Source organism: Danio aesculapii, chromosome 24 (genome assembly GCF_903798145.1).
Source record: "Danio aesculapii chromosome 24, fDanAes4.1, whole genome shotgun sequence".
Lineage (NCBI taxonomy): Eukaryota > Metazoa > Chordata > Actinopteri > Cypriniformes > Danionidae > Danio > Danio aesculapii.
Window position 1 is genome coordinate 29,482,866 of NC_079458.1, and position 23,067 is coordinate 29,505,932.

At 33.6% G+C, this 23,067-nt stretch overlaps 1 protein-coding gene across 2 annotated transcripts; it reads right to left on the bottom strand.

Annotated features, from left to right (window-relative positions):
- Positions 1-862: 862 nt before the first annotated feature.
- Positions 863-22,356, bottom strand: dcaf11 (ddb1 and cul4 associated factor 11). Of its 2 annotated transcripts, none has more exons than XM_056450571.1 (15): positions 22,263-22,356; positions 19,773-19,959; positions 19,514-19,641; positions 18,392-18,510; positions 17,647-17,711; positions 17,409-17,509; positions 15,683-15,829; positions 15,531-15,585; positions 11,590-11,658; positions 10,201-10,258; positions 8,705-8,890; positions 5,498-5,651; positions 5,259-5,411; positions 5,061-5,167; positions 863-1,758 (listed from the first exon to the last, which is right to left on the bottom strand). In XM_056450571.1, exons 2-15 carry the CDS (start codon positions 19,946-19,948, stop codon positions 1,651-1,653), a joined length of 1,626 nt encoding a protein of 541 aa, XP_056306546.1. In that variant the 5' UTR covers positions 19,949-19,959; positions 22,263-22,356; the 3' UTR covers positions 863-1,650. The 2 variants fall into 2 exon arrangements, with proteins under 2 accessions (XP_056306546.1, XP_056306545.1); XM_056450570.1 differs by having other exon boundaries at positions 22,152-22,356.
- Between the last annotated feature and the right edge of the window lie 711 nt (positions 22,357-23,067).

Below are 23,067 nucleotides of genomic sequence, written 5' to 3' on the forward strand. Positions count from 1 at the left end.
AAAAGGAACATTATGAAATTGAAAATAGTCACATAAACTGTCTACTGGAAGTTTATCATTGGCTGAAAAACACTAGCTGTGCATATACCCCATTAGCACTTCTTGCGTGTATTGCCTCTTCATGTTGAATTGCTGAATGCCTTCTCAACTGTAAGTGGACAAACGCATCTGCTAAATGACTAAATGTACATGTAAATTTACTTACCAAAGATGGTTCCAAACCTGTGCAAGTTTCTTTTCTTCTTCCTTTTTTTTTGTTAAACAAAAAAAGATATCTTGAAAAATATGGAAACTGATATCCGTTGACATTCATACTAGGCAAAAGAAATTGATGGCTATATCTTCTTTTGTATTCAACAGACCACTATACAGTATTTATTATCTCCATTCCTGTTACTGACATTTCAAATTTGTGACATTTATAAAATTAATAACACTGTTTCACTTCAATGTCCAAAAGACAATTATATTGTCGGCTCATTCTTTCATTCTTTTTGGAATGTCCTTTGATTGCTGATTTTTGGAATGGTGTTTGTGACAAACTGTTCATAATACATAAACAGAAGGTTACAGCCTCCCCATTAATGTACAAAATATCAAATGTTGTGGCCTAGAATCAGAGTTTTTCAATATTGTCCTACAACAAGAACGGGTGTTTTTCAGTAGTTCAGTAGTTAGGACAACTTTGGTGAAAGGTTTTGTTCCTTCAAATGTTGACTACTGTATACATATATCTAAAATAATTTCACCATTTGTCTGAAGAAAAAAAAATATTTTAAAACATTTCCTTCTGATGCATATCAACAGCACAATGGCTTCCAACTGGCTAATGTACTTGAAAAAAGATTTACAGCCCAAAACATTCAAAGTTGTGCACATAAGTTTAATTATTCTTGTAAAACAAATTTATGAGTGTTTCAGTGAATTCTAAATGCACTTAAATCAGACAAAAATCAAACTTTTATATCAACAGAAACACATTTGCACACACACATAAAGAAACTCTCACCCACACCCATAAACCCACGACTACATCTCCTCACTCACTCACTCACTCACTCACTCACTCACTCAACATCCGAACTTTTAACAAAGAAAAAGATTTTATACATTGAGCTACAAAATCAAAATCCTGGACATTAATATCAATAAAATATTTTACAATATTTAGAATTATTCCCGGAATCCTTTGAAACATGTTCTTTATGTCTAACTTATTTCTGCTGCATTTCATTATACAAGTATTGCTTCTTTCTTCTTTTTAGAAAAGCAACACTGTTACAGTATTTATTTCAAGCAAAGCAGTTGTATTGTGCCTGTCTGAAATCATGCAGAGACACTCAAAAGTCTTTCGCTTAAGCTTAAACCTGCATTTTAAGATTCACCTCAGAGCTGAAAGTGAGGTGTAACAGTAGGCGTAAAAGAGAAATCAAACCAGCTTGTGTCCATTAACTAAATGTCACCGATCCTTTTAGTTTAATTATGTTTTTTTTTTTACTGCCAGAGCAAAGTGGAATCAAACAGACAGCACTTGAAGATCTTGCCTAACACTACAGCAATGTAATTCTCTGCACAACATTTGTTCTCTTTTTATAGTATCCCTCGAATATCCCATTCCTCCAGTTATGACACCATCTACCTCTGACATCATCAATAGCCTTTTCTTTTCATCTCCACCACATCCACATTCATCCTCTCTCTGTCCTTGTCCAGAAGGTGGTTCTGTGTGTGTTCCCACAAACGAATGGCACCATCCCACTGAGCAAACAGCAAAGAAGAAATGAGTTCAGTGTTGATGTACATTTGTATGTTAGTATGTTGATGCACTTTTGTATCAATACTGCACACCACTTGCCATCTAGTTAGAGGGCATTTCAATCCACGTATGTGACGCAGGACCACAAAACATGTCTTAAGTTGCACTGGTATATTTGTAGGAGTAGCCATCTATACATTGTATGAGTCAAAATTACACTTTTCTTTTATGCTAAAAATAATTAGTATTTTAAATGAAAAGCATGTTCCATGAAGGCATTTTGTAAGCATTCATAGTTTTTCAGTCACTTTAGTAGTGTCAGGAGACCTGTTTGTGTCAAGCTATAGCCAATGGATCTTTTTTCGTCCTTAATCTCGTATGAAATTAACACTAACCAACATACAACATAGATGTACTGTGGTATCACTAATAAAATTCTAACCATGATATAATGGTGAACATATGAACTATTCAATAAAGGGTCAAACTTCACAATAAGGTTTCAATAGTCAATATACACTCACCGGCCACTTTATAAGGTACACATTACTAGTACCTGGTTAGACCCCCTTTTGCCTTCAGAACTGCCCTAATCCATCGTGGCATATATTCAACAAGGTACTGGAAATATTCCTCAGAGATTTTGGTCCATATTGATATGATAGCATCACGCAGATTTGTCGGCTGCACATCCATTATGCAAATCTCCAATTCCACCACATCCCAAAGGTGCTCTATTGGATTGAGATCTGGTGATTGTGGAGGCCAGTTGAGTACAGTGAACTCATGGTCATGTTCAAGAAACCAGTCTGAGATGATTCATGCTTTATGACATGGCCAGTTATCCTGCTGGATGTAGCCATTAGAAGATGGGTACACTGTGGTCATAAAGTTATGGACGACATGTTCAGCAACAATAATAAGGTAGGCTGTGGCGTTGACACGCTGCTCAATTGGTACTAATGGGCCCAGAGTGTGCCAAGAAAATATTCAATTCAATTCAATTCACCTTTATTTGTATAGCGCTTTTACAATGTAGATTGAAACAGTGTCAGTCCAGGTTTCATTGTTTAAGTTCAGTTCAGTTTAGCTTAGTTCAGTGTGGTTTAATATTCACTACTGAGAGTCCAAATACTGAAGAGCAAATCCATCGATGGGCAGCTCTACAGATCCCGAACCATGCAAGCCAGTGGTGACAGCGGCAAAGAAAAAACTTCACCAATTGGCAAAAGTATTGAATTTAAATACCTCGGGATGTGTTGTGCATTCAGCGACGTTCTTGTATAACCTCGGTTGTAATGAGTGGTTATTAGAATAACTGTTGCCTTTCTATCAGCTGGAACCAGTCTGGTCATTCTCCTCTGACATCAACAAGGCACTTGCACCCACAGAACTGCCGCTCAGTGGATATTTTCTCTTTTTCAGACAATTCTCTGTAAACCCTAGAGATGGTCGTGCGTGAAAATCCCAGTAAATCAGCAGTTTCTGAAATACTCAGAGCAACCTGTCTGGCACCAACAACCATGCCACGTTCAAAGTCACTTAAATCACCTTCCTCAAATCACCTATCACCCTTTCCTTAAATCACCTATCTTCCCTATACTGACTATTCTGATGCTCAGTTTGAACTGCAGCAGATCATCTTGACCATGTCTACATGGCTAAATGCATTGAGTTGCTGCCATGTGATCGACTGATTAGAAATCTGCGTTAACAGGTGTACCTAATAAAGTGGCCAGTGAGTGTTTTTGGTAACATTAAGAACAACACTTGGCATTTATTAATCATAGTTCAACATTTACTAATGCATTAGTATCATCCAAATTTATGTTTGTTAAAATTAATTAATCAATTAATTAATGCACCGTGAGTTAAAATGACCTAACAATGAACAAAAGTATTTTCTTTAACTAACTAACATGATCAAGTACTGTGGTAAATGTATTGTTGATTGTTTGTTCAAATTTATTGATTTGAATAATCATTAGTATATTAAGTGAAACTCATTATCCATGAAGGAATTTTGTACATTTCTTTCTGTAAGTATATGAAAATAAAATTGTTTATTAGTAATTTGCATTGCAAATTTAAAGTTGATTTTCCTAATATTTAGATTTTGTCGTAACAAACCACACTCATTGTGGTGAGTGTGGAAATCTCAAGTGGCATCTCATTTATTTGGATAATGTATAAATCTCAGTTTCCAAAAACTGATCTGTATGACTGGTTTTGTGGTTCAGGGTAAGATATGATAGATTTCATTTCGTCTACTATGGCTTGACAAACAGAAACTTCACATGTCTGCTTCACTAGTAATTTGACTGAACGTGAGGGCTCCGATATGCTTCGATTAGACATTTTGAGTTTAGCATCTTGAGCTAAAGCACAAAAAAAGAAAAAAAAAATCTAAAAACTTTGTCAAATCTGGTTTAAAAAGTTTCATTTCAGTTTAACAAAAATAAGGAAAATGCCTCAAATGTACCTGCAATTTAGTTTAAAGCTTTATTAATCCCCTTGGGGCAATTCATTCAGACATGGTGGTGCTTCACATAACAAGAATGACACACTTAACACAATAAACACCAACACTTAACATTAAGTACACAAACAAAATCTGAAAACAAAAGAAATATGATTAAAAATAGTAATAAAAATTTATAATGAAAAAAAAATAACAATAATTTAAAAAGTAATAATAAAATGATAATAATAATCATCCATCGATCAACTACATTTAATAAGTAATTGAATTGCTTCAGGCATAAAAGTAAATTTAGAATGGTTTGTGGAACATTCTATTGTCCTTAAAGGGCACCCAAGGGCAGTCCACTCAAAATATTTGTTTAAGGGGTGTGTGCTATCTCCTATTGTTTTATGTGCCATCCTCAACATCTGCTGTTCTTAATAGGATGCAAGACTTGCAGGGAAACTCCCAAAATGTTTGAGCACAAATTACCAATGCCATGAAGACGATTTTTGTTTTTTATAGACAGTGAGGGATTCTAAAATTTATATTAAACATCTTTAGTCTTACCACAGTATTAAGGTGCTATATCTTTACATTTGCATTTTAACTCAAACCCAAACAACTGCTAATCTCAAAAATCTGCATTTTTAAGAGAAAAAATGTTTATAATTTTATTATTATTTTTATGATTATTAATATTATATGTGATTTACTTCTAAGGTACAGGTGCCCCAATCTATAAAATGAGATGACATCAATACCATTACAAATGTTAATCTGCAAAAAAACATGTTTCATGGTCTTTATAAGCAAGCATAAAAGACATTTTTAACTTACCGAACTGCTGACCATGTTGTTGTTATACGGGTGCCAGCTGACGTCCCTCACACAAGCATCATGATTAGACAATTTGCACACAACGCTTCCCGTCAACACATCATAGACTACACAAAAAGAAAGTCAGAGATGAAATTAAGCATGTTTTAATAAAAGCCACCAGTTAAAAGATTAGTCATTCACTCATGTTCCACTTACTGACTATTTTGCCCGTTGAACAGCCTGTGTAAATAAACTTCTGTCCAGTGCTGAATTCAGGGGAGAATCGGCAGCGGATGAGCGTGTGCAGAACCCCGTGACCCCTGTAGGTCATCACAGAGGTGTCACCGGTCAGCTTATGCCTCTTCAGTGCTGCAGGATAACAAAATATGAAGTAAAAACTGTAAAAATAAAAATGGTTGAAAATAAAGTAGGATATTCTGGTTGTGCTGACAGACCTCTCTGGGGAACCTGCTGCCAGCGATAATCCCAGTTCTGTTGTGTGACAGCGAGTCGTGAAGCCGCGAGTCCCTCTTTCGGTGAAAACTTCCTCACGTCCCACAGCTTAATGGTCTGATCTTTGGAGTTGCTGATCAAGTACCGAGCATCGCCCTTCAGGACAACATACAAATCTTGTGTAAAAAGTGCTTTAAGAGAAGCAACATTTTGACTGTAATAATACAGGGTATATACAGGATTGATAGAGTTAAATTCAATACCTATTAAGGCCTTTTTAAGAATCGTTCAATACATTTTAATACCTCATTACCAGTTTTGATAATACTGGCGACATTTTAACTTACACTATATTCTTAGGTTAAATGTATAGAGCAGTACAGATATTGCGAGTGCAATCCCCCTTTCTCTCTCACTGAGAGATCTGCTGTCAATAGTTGGAGACGAGCAAAATATTTGAATGGTCTTAAATGTATTTAGGTCTTTTTACATATAACAACTGAAAGTTCTGTGTTTTTGACAATATTACAAGTTCACTAAAAGCTGGCTGGAATTATTAGGTAAATAACACTTTAAAATATTTTTTTTCATGAATATTTAATAATATAACTTCTTGTAATTTACTTATTGCAATAAACAGTACTTTATAGGCCTATTTCTTTTTAGTAACGAAGTATTAGATTTATAGGTGTGCATTTTAACTTCTTATTCATCCAACATGCGCTCCAAACTTTTTCTTGATTGAGACATGTTGAATTCTTCTTTCTTCATTTGTAAAGTTTCCAAACTGCATTCTAACCAATATGTATTATCTTAGGAGATCTTCACTTAAGGTTCATACTTGGAGGGAAAATGTGCTTAATAAATTATGAAGCTTGAAAAATTTGAATACCTAGTATATTACTAAATACTGATTGTAATTTTACCTGACTACCCCTATAAAGGGTTCATAAGAAAGAGAAAAACAAAACAATAATTAGAATAGTAAAAAACTAACAAAAATTTAGAATCCTAATTAAAACTACTCAACACTACAAATGCAGATTAAATCTTGTGAATTGATTCCATATTTTAAATTTGAAATATCAGAAAATAGAAGTTTCTATGCGGCTAAATGTGATTTTTAATTAGAGACAGCAATTGCACTTTCATTATGATCCACACAAAGATTTAACAAATATTAGTGTGGCCAGTTTAAAACAGACTAAACAATGATGTAAAAATATGTATAATTATGCTACATAAAACATACCTGCACTAAACTAAAACGGCAGTCATACTGAATAAAAATGCTAATTAACTCTTCCAGCAGGGGGCGCCTTATAGAACAGGAGGAATAAAGACGACGCCTTGGTTAAAGCAGCATGATGTTAAATCTAGCAAGATTTTATTGATTTTATAAACTACACAGCATCTCAATAATCGCAGATTAAATTCAGGCAAACTTTAGCATCTATACATCGTATAATAAAAAGTGATACAAAATTTAATACCTTGTAAAAATAGCATTTAAGACTTTTTAATACTTTAAGGGACTTACATTTCTATATACTGAATACTTTTTAAAACCCCGCATACACCCTGTAATATTTAAAGAACAGTGGATGCTCAGCAACTGTACAATAACATTTAACTGTATTCTTTATGATTACAGTACAGCTCTTTAACTACTCCATTTCCAGCATTTTTCATGGCCAAAAAAAATGTATTTCCGTTTTTGCACTTGATTGGAGCAGGAAAAGTCAAACCCATTAATTATACAGTGAGTGTCCACAGGTTTCTGGCATGTAGTTTAAATACACACTTCATATAAGGCATTTACACAAATGCCTGTGCTGCTGTCTTGTCTTGAATGTACAGTGGTGTGGAAAGGTGTTCACCGCTTACTGATATATTTTTTTCTTTGCATGTTTATCACACTTTAATGTTAAAAGATCATCAAGCAAATTTAAATGTTATTTAAAGTTAACACAGGTACACACATCATGCAGTTTTGAAATGACGGTTTTTATTATTAAAGGAAAACAAAAAACTACACAGCCCTGTGTGATAGAATCATTTGACTTATATTAGTATTATTTGACTATTATTTAAATTAGTTTGATGATCTGAAAAATTAAAGGGTGGCAAACATGCAAAGAGTCTAAGAAATTATAGCCAAACACTTTTTCACACCACTGTACATTGTTTTGGCAAACTAGCACTACTATAAACTAAAAATAAATGTGACAATGTTATAAATTATCAAGGTTATTTATCAGGATTCATGATTTTATTTGGTCTTGTTGTTTTTTGTTCAGTTTTAAATATATTGCACATGCCCTACAATTATCAAATTATACAACAACTGTTATCCAGCAAGATTGCAGCAAGATTGGAGTGATGGCTGCTCAAATTGTTGTAAATAAATTATATTTCAAAATATACTATAAAAGAAAACAGACATTTTAAAACGCTAATCTTTATTTATTTAATATTATTTTGTAAATTGCATTATTTTGACTTATAATCACATATTGCATTAAGCCTGAACAATATATCGTTTGAACATTGATATTGCAATGTGTGTATCCGCAATAGTCACATCGTAGGATTAGATTGTTTCTTAAAGATTAAAATATAAAGATATTTTTAAATATTATTTTTTAAAATTATTAACCAATAAGATGACCATGTTATTTTACGCTTAATTGTTCAATTTCTGTGCTTAAATAATGTTACACTCCCCAGAAAACATTTTTATTTTTGCTTTGTCGTATTTATATATGCTTGTAATTTATTATATTTTATGCTGATGCACTGCATAGAAAAAGACTTCATCCCAGAACTAAATCAATGGTCTCAAACTCAATTCCTGGAGGGCCACAGCCTGGCATAGTTTAGCTCCAACCACCTCAAAATCACCTGCTTAATACTCCATGGTAGTCTTGATTAGTTGGATCAGGCATGTTTGATTGGGGTTGGAGCAAAACTGTGCTCCAGGGATCTTGAGACGATGATCTAAATGAATAAAATCTTTCCAAATAGAGCTAAATCATAAACTGCATTTATATTCATGTCACAATCTATATTGCAGCTAAATAAAATAATCTCAATGTCAGATTTTTCCAATAATGTGCAGCCTTAAAAAATATTGTGAAATTGTAATAATGCATTGTAAATCAGTTGCTTAACAATGAAAGCCCTCCGTATGGACTGTGCTATTCTACCTTGCTGTGTATGAAGGTGATTCCATCTCTGTGTCCAGCCAGATGTCCCACAGGCTGTGGTCTGTCCTCTCTGAGTGTTCGTCTGTCCCACACTTTACACAGAGCATCATCACTGCCTGAGAACAGCAGCTGCGATGAACTGTCTGCAAATGCCACTGCGTTCACATCATCCTCGTGAGCGTCAATCTTAAAGACGGAGAGATAATGTCACTCAACACAGAGAAATGCCTTGATAAAGTTCTCACTAAACCACATTCATTTCAGAGCAATAGACCTTTGGTGCATTGATACTAATAAGTACATTGAACTGTGAAGTTTATGCAACAGATTGTCTGATGTTTATAACAGGTTGTCATTAGGGTGTTTTTTAGGTCAAGTGTGAAGCTTTTTAAAACAATGATAAAAAAAAAGTATTAAGTAATAATCAGCCAAAAAGTTTGACGCATTATTTCAAGGAACTGTCAGAAATAAAGGTACGCGAGCGGTCACTGAGGGGGTACCTTTTCAAAATATTATATACCTCCATATTAAATCCATGTTAATACCTCAAGGGTAAATATTAGTTCCTAAAAAGTACAAAAGTGTTCCTCTTAAAATTTTTATGTACTAATATATACTTCTATGGTACCAATATGGACCCTTTAAATACAAATGTGTACCAAAGTACCACCCCTGTGACAGCTCATGTACCTTTATTTCTAAGAGTGCACACAGATGTAAGAGCAACAAATAATAACTTGACTTCTAGTTGATCATTTGGAAAAGTGGTAGAAGGTAGGTTTTTCTTATGAATTATCTGTTGAACTCCATCCCAATCATATAAGATACTGCAATAGACATATTGGAACCCACATGGACTCAAGATTCTCAAAAGAATCAGTCAAGTACAAGACAGCACTTCTTCTCATATTTCAGCCTCCACATCAAAGTGGAGAACGTCAAGGTGTCCAGGATTGGCCAGCCCGTTCACAAGATATGAACACTATTGAGCATATCTGGGATAAGATGAAGGAGGAGGCATTGCAGATGAATCCAAAGAATCTTGATTAACTATGGGAGTCCTGCAAGAACACTTTCTTTGCCATTTCAGATGACTTTATTAATAAGTTATTTGAGTCATTGCAGAGATGTATGGATGCAGTCGTCCAAGCTCATGAGAGTCATACACAATATGAATTATTTTTCCACTGCGCCATTCTACACTTTATATTTCTGTTAAGTGACAAGACTTTTGTCTAAGCAAAGTCAGACTTTACTGCCTTAATTAAATAATAAAAAAATCAAGGTATGGTCATATTTTCTTTACTTTCATATAAGCCAATTCTGATACCCAATAATCAACTAGTCAAGTAATTATTTGTTGTTCCAAAAACTTGGATAGGTGACAAGGCTTTTGTCAGGTAGTGTGTGTATATAGAATATATATATATATATATATATATATATATATATATATATATATAAACCTGAATTAAAAATGCACGTTTTCAGCATACCTTTAGAGTTCTTTTGTTTTGCTCACGATCAAACACATAAAGGCAGCCATCGTTTGCACTGTTTAATAGAAATGAAAAGCACATCATTCCTAAATAAGCTCATTTTAAACAAACACTATTACCATGAAGGGGGTTATTCTGATTCTTTTAGGAAGAATGGTAGAGGTGTAATGGCACATCTATAAATGATTATTGAAAATAAATTATTAAGAATCAAAGCGAGTGTTATTATATGTAAAAATAAATAACCACTGAATTTAATAGTGTGATGCGCTGGCACAGTAGGTAGTGCTGTCACCTCACAGCAATAAGGTTGCTGGTTCAAGCCTCGGCTGGGTCAGTTGGCGTTTCTGTGTGGAGTTTGCATGTTCTTCCCGCGTTCGTGTGGGTTTCCTCCTGGTGCTCCAGTTTCCCCCACAGTCCAAAGACATGCGGTACAGGTGAATTGGGAAGACTAAATTGTCCGTAGTGTATGAGTGTGAATGAGTGTGTTTGGATGTTTCCCAGAGATGGGTTGCAGCTGGAAGGGCATCCAGTGCATAAAACGTGTGCTGGATAAGTTGGCGGTTCATTCCACTGTGGCGACCCCGGATTAATAAAGGGACTTAGCCGAAAGGAAAATGAATGAATGAATTTAATAGTTTAAGCTCTGCTGTAAACCACAACAGTACAGTAACAGTGCTCCATATTTACTTTACAATATTAGTAAAAAAAATTATCCTTAAAATAATTCAAATTAGAATTATTATTGAATTTATTTGAAGAAAGATTGAAAACTTGTTTAGTAAAACACTGTTTAATAACCTCCCCCCCAAAAATATATATTTATATTATATTTTGTTTTCGTTCATTCATTTATTCATTCATTTTCTTTTTGGCCAAGTCCCCTTATTAATCTGGGGTCGCCACAGCGGAATGAACCGCCAACTTATCCAGCATATGTTTTACGCAGCGGATGCCCTTCCAGCCGCAACACATTTCTGGGAAACATCCATACACACTCATTCACACTCATACACTATGGACAATTTAGCCTACCCAATTCACCTGAACCGCATGTCTTTGGACTGTTGGTAAAACTGGAGCACCCGGAGGAAACCCACACGAACGCAGAGAGAACATGCAAACTCCACACAGAAACACCAACTGACCCAGCCGAGGCTTGAACCAGTGCTGTGAGGCAACAGCTATTTTGTTTTCGCCCTGCTGTATTAAAAGCCAAAGTATTTTCCAAATCCTTATTTATGTGTACCATTATGCCCCTACTAAATAAAAAAATAGACAGAGAAGACAGACAGAATTTTTCCAGATATAAACATGCTAGATTTGGTTAATAAATGATTTTTGTAGTTCGATTTCTAAATATGAAGACAACAGTATGGTACTGACCCGCCTAAGATTTCTTTTCCATCTGTGGATGCTGCCAGTGAAAAAACGCAGAACCTCCGTTCATCAGGACTGAAAGATAAAAAAGACACCCATCAGCCTCAGCTGATACAGTAAATACAGTAATTTCTATACAAAACACAGGCTATACTGAAACATGGACTCATTTCCATTCACACAGCTCCACCTTACTTGGGAATGAAAAGAGCAAGACCAAACCTCTAAAAGCATAATGTTACTGTTCATTATCACAGCAAGGGGCACTAAATATCATGCAGCGCAGAGATGTCAAAATGAGAATGTGAAATTAACGAGAAAGGCAGGAAGACCTGCTGGCAAAGTCAGCTAGTTACACAATGACAATTCAAATATAGGAAGGTTGCTGTTCTTTTGCATAAAAAGAATATACAAATACTTGTAATTTTTTACAGTGTATTTGTCTATATTTTCATTGATTGATTTCACTGAAACACAAAAACTTTGTTGATAATCTTAAGTGTTGTGTTACAGGCAAAACAAATATATAAAGTAGAATGTTCTCTTACGAGTCCTTTGAATGATTTTGTATTTCATGACTGGTCTTTTTGCAAGGTCAATTCCTGATCCTTTGTAAAAAATTGATTCGAAAATACTCCAAAGAAATACCTCAAATCCCCCCTTTTATTTGATTGTTTGTTTCTTTTTTCTCTCTTTTCTCTTCCCCACACTTTTCTCTGTATTTTTAACTCCTTGTTTAAAAGAAAAATTATACATACAGCTGAAGTCAGAATTATTAGCCCCTGTTTATTTCTTTTCCCCAATTTCTGTTTAATGGAGAGAATATTTTTTCAACACATTTCTAAACGCAATAGTTTTAATTTCTTTTATCTTTGCCATGATGACAGTAAATAATACTTTACTAGATATTTTTCAAGACACTTCTATACAGCTTAAAGTGACATTTAAAGGCTTAACTAGGTTAATTATGTTAAGTAGCCAGGTTAGAGTAATATATAAAAATAATATAATAAAAGAGAACGTAAAAATAATTTAAAATTTGTTCTATACCTGTAGTATAAATACCTGTCAAATTAATAATACAAAAAACTAAAAGATAAATACGTGTTAAAACTATAAAACAGAATACAATCTGTATTGACAGCTGACTGGAAATAAAATAAATAAAGTAAATAAATGAATGACCTAACTGTCAACAGGCTGTGCTCCAGACTACAGCCCATAAACATGCTAATTTATTTAAATGAAGACTAGACAATTTGTGATTTGAGGTAGGCCTGCTAATTTATTTGACAGAAAAGAAAAAATGATGGTTTTCAAAGCTTGAAAAGGATTCAGTGCGTTTTCGATTTCCATGAAAAATATTTAGTACAGGCCTATTTATTTAGTTTTTATTTATTTATTTGTACTTATATTATTTATATATTTTATTATATAGAGTTGAAGTCAGATTTATTAACCCCCCTGAATTATTAGCCCCCCTGTTTATTTTGTTGCCCAATTTCTGTTTAACGGAGAGAATATTTTTTCAACACATTTCTAAACACAATAGTTTTACTAACTCATTTTACATAACTGATTTATTTTATCTTTGCCATGATGACAGTAAATAATATTTTACTAGATCATTTTCAAGACACTTCTATCCAGCTTAACATGACATTTAAAGGCTTAACTAGGTTAATTAGGTTAACTAGGCAGGTTAGGGTAATTAGGCAAGTTATTGTATAACGATTTGTTCTGTAGACTATAGAAAAAATATAGCTTAAAGGGGCTAATAATATTGATCTTAAAATGGTTTTTAAAAAATTAAAAACTGCTTTTATTCTAGTCGAAATAAAACAAATAAGACTTTCTTTAGAAGAAAAAATATTATCAGACATACTGTGAAAATGTCCTTGCTCTGTTAAACATTATTTGGGAAATATTTAAAAAGGAATATAAAATTCAAAAGGGGGCTAATAATTCTGACTTCAACTGTATATATTTATTATAGGTGGGCATAAATAAATTTTTTTTAATCTAGATTAATCTCGAAATTGATCTAGATTAATCTAGATTAAAATGGCTCATTTGAATTCTGCCGAAGGCATTCAGAATATGTGTGCTACCCAAATAATAAGTCTTTGAGAACGGGTTTCTCAAGTCAGGTGGCGCATTACACCAGGGGCTCATCTCCTGTTTCCAAAATGCATCACAAACTGCTTGAGAAACTGTTCTACTATGATAATTGGTGATGAAAATAAATGATGTTTAATAAGATGTACTTGTGTTTACTAACTGTTTATTCAGTTAAACATGAATGTGAACTGTAGCCCTACATAAGCTCCAAACAGCGATTTCATACTTGCTTTTGATGTACATATAGAAAATGCTGCTTTGCAAAGGGAAGTTCACAGAGCCCTGATGATGTCAAACATGGTTCACATGGTCAACAATACTTTAATATGATTTTAATATGATTAAAACAATACTCTGATTAATAGTCTACCATGTAAACAGCGATTTTTGATTACCTTAATGCAACTAAAGTCATAACTGAACTAAACAGAAATGAAATTAAGATGTGGAGTATGCATATAGTGGCATTACTGACAAACTATTACAGTCATGTAGGACTTTTCGCCATATTTTCCAACAAGATCCACACATGCGGCTGTCAGTAAAGGACCGTACAGACACACAGACGCACACACACAAATCGTTAAATGCAGAAGTTTTTTTTCTTTCCATTTGGCCTGCGTTATTAAATTCCATAACACTCTCACCAGTCCTTACTCATTATTTGCATCTAATACCCCAGTTTGTCACGGCGGTATGAATGAAATGTTCATTAGTTAAAGTGAAACTGCCGAACTGCTGTTAAAATCAGGCATCCTGCTGATTTGATTCAGAAGGGCACTTTTTTGTCAGACAGCCCAACGGTCAGGTATACAGCCGCACTAAAATATCAAGGTGAAAGTCATCACAGCTTCCGTAGAATAGACCCAGCTCCCAACCCAACTTTGAGAATAGATTAACGGCAATATTTTTTATCGTGCGATAAGAGTCTCGCGTTAGCGCAGCACGTTAACGCAGATAACGGCCCACCACTAATAATTATATTGTTTTATTTTTATTATTTTGTTTTTCTTTGCGGTCAGAAACTCTTAAGATGCATGCAAATCTGATGAACTGTGAATCCAGGTTCCATTTTTAATATGTTCTGTATGCTGTTTGTACACATTAAAATAAACCAGTGATTTTTTTTCCTCAGTCAGACACTCTTCAGTTCTATTCTTAATCAATTTTAGTTTAATATTCTGATGAGTTATAAGCGTTTAAGCAGTATGAAAAATCATCCACCTATGTGATTTCTTTATCTTTTATCACTATATTTTTTTAGCATAGCTTGTGCCTCTCTTAAAATGTTGGACAGTTGAATTAAATAAGTAAAATTAATTAAATTAAGCAATGCAGCTCACCAATATCGGAATTGGCTAATTGTTTTTTTTTTTATTAAAATCATATCGTACGGGCTAAAAATTATTTAACTTGTGTATGCCTAAAAGAAATCATTTTCTCATATTATTGGTTAGACAAGCTCACTCCACCTATTATTGTACTTCTCAGCCTTTTACATTGAGAATCATGTCAACACCTGCCGCAGGCCTTCACAATGCTTTGTTTTAAAAGACAACAGCCATTTATATACAAAAAGCTATAATAATAATGAGTGTTAACAGAAACAAAAACAATTAAATTGTATGCATTACCTTGACAACAAACTTCCTATTATTCTTATTACTTAGCCAGCGTTTCCTGTTTTGTATAGCTCAGTCATGTGATAGTTGTCGTGATGAATGTTTATGGAAATCTGTTCATTTGTCTATCATCCACATGAAGAGGAAGCATGCATGTGATTACCTGAGTAGAAATTCTATAATGTACTATGAGGAAACACTAACTTGAGGTCCAGAGCGGTGTGCGTTTCATTGTCCCCATCTACACTGCACACGTGGACTAAAGAAAGGATTCACAGACAGATGATGTGCATTAGAACCATCATTGACACTAGTATAGGCAATAAAATAGATGAAGTGACCTGTCCTTGTCTTACTGTAGTCTGACCAACTGGAATACAGCACACATCGTGCATCAGGCGTAAAACACACATCCAGAATACTCCAGCCCACGTCTCTGGCCTTCACGGTCTTCTTCAGAGTAAAACGACCCCTACTAGTGTCATATAACCTGATATTCTGGTCTATGAAAACAAGGACAGAAAAAAAGAGAGGATAAGGTTACACTGTTATGCAAACATCTGGAGATTTAGAAGAAAAAAATTCTAAGTCTCTTATGATCAACAGAATTACATATATTTGATTTAAAATAAAGTAAAACACCAATATCAATAAAACTGGATTGCTGTTTTCTTTTAGAATACAATTTTAAAGGTTGCTGCTAGCAGATCATAGATATACATATATAAATAGATCAAATATATTGTGCTGCATAAAATGTTAAATATTTTTCACAATTTTTTGTTACAATTATTTATAAAGGTCTTTTTTAAGTTAAAAGAACAAAAGTACATTAAAATAAAAACTTTTTTTTACATTATAAACATCTTGACCCAGTTGACCCATTTAAACAATGATTTTCTTTAAAGGTGCCATAGAGTGCATTGATTTGATATCTGCACAATAGATATGTGTCTTAGGTGAGGGCAAAAAGTCTCCAGAAGTTATATAGGCTCATTTATTATATTCCTTGTAGATGCCTTGTTAAATGACAATAATTTCAACTGAATTGGTAGAGAAACTGTGTACTTTAGCTATGAGTGAGTGAGCAAATGAAATAAGTTTGCCCCCAAGTTATGCTGTGGAATAAATATAGGCTAAATTATCATTATACTCAACAAAAGGATCAGAGAGAGATGTATTTAGAGTTGTATTTTGGGGTTTTAATGTATATGAAAACAGAGTTGGGAATTAATATCAACCTCCACATAAACAGATGAGTTTTTTAAAGTGTACTGGCATCCATTCCACCCCGAAAAATCACAATAAGAGCTAATATGACACCATGCATAAACTTGCATTAAATACTTATGGGTAAATTATACTTCTGTGTCCAGTGATTGCCATAACTCATGGCATCGTTGCAACATGTAGTTAAATTTTATGAGAGATGCATGTCAGGGCAAAAACTGTGCCGGATCATCTGCGTGCATTCAACGCAGAACTATAAACCAGCCTTTATACTAAATTCTGTATGCGTTTGTTGTCAAATTTCACAATGTACACGTTAAACTAGCAAAACATATAGTTATACAAACTTTAGGCCTTTTTGGGGTGCTGCATAACTTTATAATCCATATATCCTGTATTTTGCTGAGCTGTGATGAGATTGCATTACATGAGAGTTTTCTAATGGGGGTCTCATTCTTAAAATAAGAGTCCCAGATGCATAAAGGTTGAAAATACACAGGAAGTATAATACAAGTTTAGATAAACAAAAAATAAGGAGGAAGAATTATCATTGTTGTGATCTGGGATTTTACATTTGACATGAGATTTACATGAGAACAAAAAGCAAGGGTGTTTGAGGCTCACAGTATGTCATTTCCATGTACTGAACTCTGCCTTCTTATATCTAGATTTTCATTCTATGACATTTTTAAACAACAGTGTGCATATGTTAATGTAAAAAACCTAAAACATCAGCACTATATGACTTTAATAAGGATTGGTTAGCAATTTTAACATGTCTGCTATGTGGATTTTGAAAGTTCTAAGCAAATAACAGCAATGTTAATTTAAAGTCTTGAATTACAGTTTCACCTTGGCATGCAGACAGGAACATATTTCCCTCATCACTGTAGACTCCACAAAATACTTTCTGCTGATAAGTGTCCTTGTAAACCACATGATTGGGCAAAAAACTATGAAGAAACAAATATGAATGATTACATGTACTGTATTGCAATAACAAACCAGACAGCTAAGCATGTGTGTATCTGTGAGTATCTATCTAGAATTTAAATATTTCCATGTTACATTGCATATATCATATACTTACTGTGAACGAATACGGCTGCACTCTCCATGAGAGAAACTTGACCCACGACATCGTCCCTGTTCCCGCTTTAGAAACAAATACACAGCTTATAGAAAATTGCAAAATTTAGATTTTTACAGAGCAACTTTATGTTTTTTAAATCATAAGTTACATTGGAATATATTTCCAAAAAAAAAAAAAAAAAAAAAAAAAAAAAACAACTTGCTGTGTTCAATAGCTTAATGAACTGCTCAGACTCTATATTGTTACTAAAACTATCCTGTACATATGTAATCCTTTCCTCAAATGCACTTCCTTTTTTTTATGAACGTTATTTTTCAATTAAACTTTCTAGTCTTTTTAGGAAACCTACAGGTATGAAACAATCACAATCTCTTCAAATTAAACAAATCTTAATAAAATAAAATAAATAAAACACTGACTTTTTGGTAAAGTGACTTTCAGAGAAACTTCTCAACTGAATTGGCAGATGCTAAAAATATCACAGGTACACCAAATAAATGCAATAAATAAAACCACACCATGCACAGACATGCCAAACATCCAGTCTCATTCTTGCAGTTTAATATTCACAGACATTAGTCTGCATTGTATAGTCTAATCTGATTAGGTGTACAGTTCTACTATTGATTCCTCATCTGAAATCTGCCAAACTCTGTGACAGAAATTTTATTTTCTGTCAGCGTTATCCACACCGATGAACTCTTTTACTAATTACATAAGCACAAACATAAACACAACTTGCCTCAGCCAGCATATGTGTGAAACTGTGTCTGCCCTTTACGCCAGAGGAAGCAGTAGCCAGTAGGATCTGAGTGTGGATCTCGCTGCGATCCACCTCCTGTGTGTCTGGTTGAGCATCCACTGAGCGAGAATAAATAAGGCATAGTAAATGACCACATACCTGTACATTCAATGGCTTTTATTACTATAGGCCTATACCATATTAAAGTGGCTATACTACCTATATTATACTGAGGGTTGAAAATTTCCTTGAATATGTTGTGCCACACTTTTTCAGATATTACATTTAACTAATATATATATATAGTCCCATAGCAAATGTAACTAATAGTCAAATCTTTCTGGTATATTCCATTCAGTTATTAATCAATAGTTTATGTGTATTTCAATTTATAGCAGATAATTGAACATTTCAGTCCAAGTCTTTCAGTGACTTGAACAAACATAGTATAGTTTTAAACCCTAAATGTGTGGAAATCAAGCTGAAAAATGACATTTTATGAGGAAATTTAACAAAAATAGCTGTTTGATGCTCTTTGCATTCTTCTTATGTGCAGTTTGAATATGATTTCTCAGTGTGTGTGTGTGTGTGTGTGTGTGTGTGTCAAGCATTTAAATAAAGAGCATCTGAATTTAATAGTTTTGGTTCTATTGTTGTTTCCCAGCACTGGTGCTTCACAAGTTAGTGTACTTTTAATGCTATGTTGTGGCTGAAAGGGCATCCGCTGCATAAAACATATGCCAGAGTAATTGGCGGTTCATTCCACCATGAAAACCCCTGATAAATCAGGGACTAAAGCTAAAAAAATGAGCGAGTGAATCTCTTGCAAATTTTTAGCTTTTAGTATAAATATATGCAGTTCACGAATGCATGTATATATATAATTGATTTAGTAAACCAGTATAATTAAAAAGATACGATTTTTTTCTCCTCGCTGTACCAAAAACGCATCTAAACATGTTTGTATATTATTACACCCTAGGTTTTAGCATAACATGTTAATAAAATATAGTAAAATAAAATAAATAATGCATAATAATTTCTAAACATTGCACTGTAACTTGGGGTGTTGACTAAGACAAAATTCAAAAATGAATCATGCATACAGTCCATTATGTTCACCTGGAGGGTCATATCGATGTCCTAACCTCCCATCCCAAGCCCCATCGCTGTCCTCGTCAGAGTCTGAATATGACTGCACAAGCTGTAGGCCTGTTGCTCCACTTCCATGGACCAGACGTACCTGGCCCCTATAGTGGACAAAAAGGGAAAACGATTTGCAATACATATGTGGAGGAAATGCAAAGCAGGTTTACAATACATTTCAGGAAATTTTACAATATATCCATTATCTCATAAATCCAGAAGGTTATAGATTTACCTCCGCAGTAAGTACGCCAGAACTTGTGCTAAGTCAACGTCCTCTTCAGATCCTGACTGTCTCTCAGCCTGTGTGCGACCCGTCTGATTGGCGTTCTGGTTGGCTTCTGGTTCTGACTGGTCTGGGTTGTTGCCAGAGCCCCGACCGGACATCCCAGAACTGGACTGAGAGCCCATAGACTGATTGTCTGCCAAATCATTGATTTAGTACACAGCAATACAGGCAATTACACTCAGGATAATTTAGAAAAAGGAAGATGTACTACAACAGGGTTTCTGCAGGTTTCACGAAGTTAAATTTAAAACTTTTAAGACATTTTTAAGACCATTATGAATTAAATTTTAGACTCATAGAGGGCTAAATGCTAAGGAAATTTTTAAGGGCCCAGATGGAAAAGTTTTTTATTTGCCCTATCAAGAAAAAAATATTATAATTTAATACATTTAATAATACATTAATAAATGAATAATTTTTTAAAAATATTTTAGATATTTATAGTGTATGTGAGTGGTTGGGTCTGTATGGGTGTTTCCCAGTTCTGGATTGCAGCATCCGCTGCATAAAACATATGCTGGATAAGTTAGCGGTTCATACTGCTGTGGCAACCCCGGATTAATAAAGGGACTAAGCCAAAAAGAAAATGAATGAATGAATAAAAATAAAAAAGGAACAAATGTTTTAAAAGTTTAAAAAACTATAATAAACTAAATGTATGCACAACAATCTGTCCAAGTTGTGTCCTCAGCAGTAAATGCATGGGGCACTTTTAAGCAAATGTTATTGTAAGGAAAATAGTTAAACCATTATAAAAAATAGAGTTAAAAATAACCTTTTTAAATAAAAAGTTTACAGTTTTATTGAGATGGATTTTTGGTGATTAAATGGGTTTTGGCCAGATTGGGTAGCAATACATGAACAAAGGAAAATTAGGACTTGTTTAAAAAAAATCAAGACCTACAACACAATATATTTAAGTAAATTTAAGACTTTTTAAGGCCTAAAATTTAGATTTTGGGTTTTAAGACATTTTAAGACTTAAGACCCAGCGGAAACCCTGTATAAATAATGGTAGGAATTCCTTAAAGATAGTGAACACTGTATGTTAGATAACTGTAAATAAAACAATGTGCTTAAATATTAATAACTCTAATAAATATTAATAACTCTAATAATTTGTGTCTTTCAGTAATTACAATAAACGAGTGGTTCCAGGCAACAGTCCTGGGGCAGCATTTGGCGATACAATAATTGTGCTGCTTAATATATTCTGAGAAACTGTGACATTGTTTTTATTCAGGACATTTTAAAACTGCAAAAGAATAGCAATTAATTTGAAACACTGTAACTTTTTAGCAATTAATTTGAAACACTGTAACTACTTTTATTTTATAATTTAATTTAATAATTAAATTATTTTAATAAATATATATTAAAAACATCTTGCCAAGTGAACTTTGATATGGTAGTGTATATGTAAATAGCGTATATGTACTTAAGTGAGTGTAAAAATACAACCACTTACAAAATAGGACTTTACAGGACATAAGTAAAGCAGTCTTTTTTTAAAAATATATATATTTATATTTGCTTTGCTAATAGCCATTATAGATTTTTCTTTTATCCCAGAAATAATTTAGACATTACATAAAGATCAAGTTACATTAAGATATTTGTTAAATTTCTAAACTATTAAAAACTTAATTTTTGATTAGTAATATGCATTGATGAGCACTTAATTTAGACATTGAATGTGATTTTCTTAGTATTTTGACTGTTTTATGTAACTCTCAGATTTTCAAATAGTTGATTCTGAGGATCCTAACAAAGTATACATTAAGAAAAACTTAATTATTTAGCTTTCTGATGACTGACACTTCAGACGATTGAAAAATCGACACTGTTTTGACTGGTTTTGTGGTCCAGGGTCACATAAAATAAGTGATATATTGTAAACAGTGTTATTTTACCCTTAAATATGTATTTGCCTGTTCAAAAACATGTGATTGATATATACAAAATGAATACCACCAAACTAACATTAATGTAGTGCATCAATTGAAAGGTAGACTTTGTCATTGTTTTTAACGTCTCGTTGATTTCACTGAATTATGACAATAAGCGATTTGAATCAGGACGGTAATTGTTGACAATAGGCTGTGATGTAACTTGACAGGTGAGCATGCTAAAATGACAGGCTAAAACAGAATTGACATAATGCGTAAATTTTATATAACGGTTTTATATTTACAAACCAGGAGTTTAAAGAAGCTAGATATACGATTGCCAACGTATTACATCATAAACAATTAAAAAGCCCTTTGTTTATAAGTTAGCGCTCAAGCTAGCTCTGTAAGCGACCTACAAAAGAGAGGCACTCACCAGTTAAATGGTAACAGCGCTTTGACAGCTCTTTTACTCCGTTGGTTTGTTCCTGCAGACCTCGTTAAATAAGCAGAAAATAGTGTTTGCAAAAAAAATATGTTTATATACCTGTACGTTCAATAAGCTTAGCGCTGCTGTTTCCCTGAGTTGTTTTTAAGACTCTCCTGGTTCGTGACGCGCCATGTTGTTTACGGTCTCGAGACTCGCCTGCTCACGTGATACACCGACGCTTTCCCAGAACAAACACAAAATTAATAGAAACGGTACATTGACATAAGTGAATCTAGGTCAGTGGCAATGAAGATATTTATTTTCCAGTCACAAACATTTGCATCCTAATACTACAGTTTTTTTTTTTTTTTGTTGTTGCTTTGGTTAAATTGTCGAGTGACTATATCCCAAATAGCCAAATGTGTATGCATTTTTTTACAGATAATATTTATTACAGATGTTTAGATGATATAGCTAAACGATATATTTTAGTTCAGATAAGCTACACTAAAATCTATATAGCTCAAAAGATATTCTACATTTATAGATATAGCCTATACATCTAGAGTATAAAACAGTCTCTGTGTTCTTCATGTATTGTGACTGTGAGGTGGTTTGAGGCTTGAGACCCCAAATCCTAAATCACTCATACAATATTATAGAGATCACTAAAATTAATCCATTTTGGTTGCACTGAGTTGGTTTCGTGGAGCTGCGCTTGATGCCATTTATATTCTACAAACATACCCCTATTTGCACATTTGCCTGTAAAATGTAAACAAATCTGAAAATTAAAAGTTGTCGTAGTGTTTTCTGTTTATGTACACTTTCAAATTGCTTAACGGGACCTTGATCTCTTTTCTGACAACATTGATTGTAAAAAAAAAAATATTTTGCAGCTTAACAAAGAGATTTTATTGGC

Excerpts from the sequence above, each read along its gene's own strand:
- dcaf11 (XM_056450571.1), bottom strand. The coding sequence starts at position 19,948 with ATGGGCTCTCAGTCCAGTTCTGGGATGTCCGGTCGGGGCTCTGGCAAC. Across the intron at positions 17,510-17,646 it reads TGCAGCCGTATTCGTTCACA|TTTTTTGCCCAATCATGTGG; the intron begins GTAAGTATATGA and ends GTTTCTTCATAG. Across the intron at positions 5,168-5,258 it reads TTCAACGGGCAAAATAGTCA|TCTATGATGTGTTGACGGGA; the intron begins GTAAGTGGAACA and ends CTTTTTGTGTAG.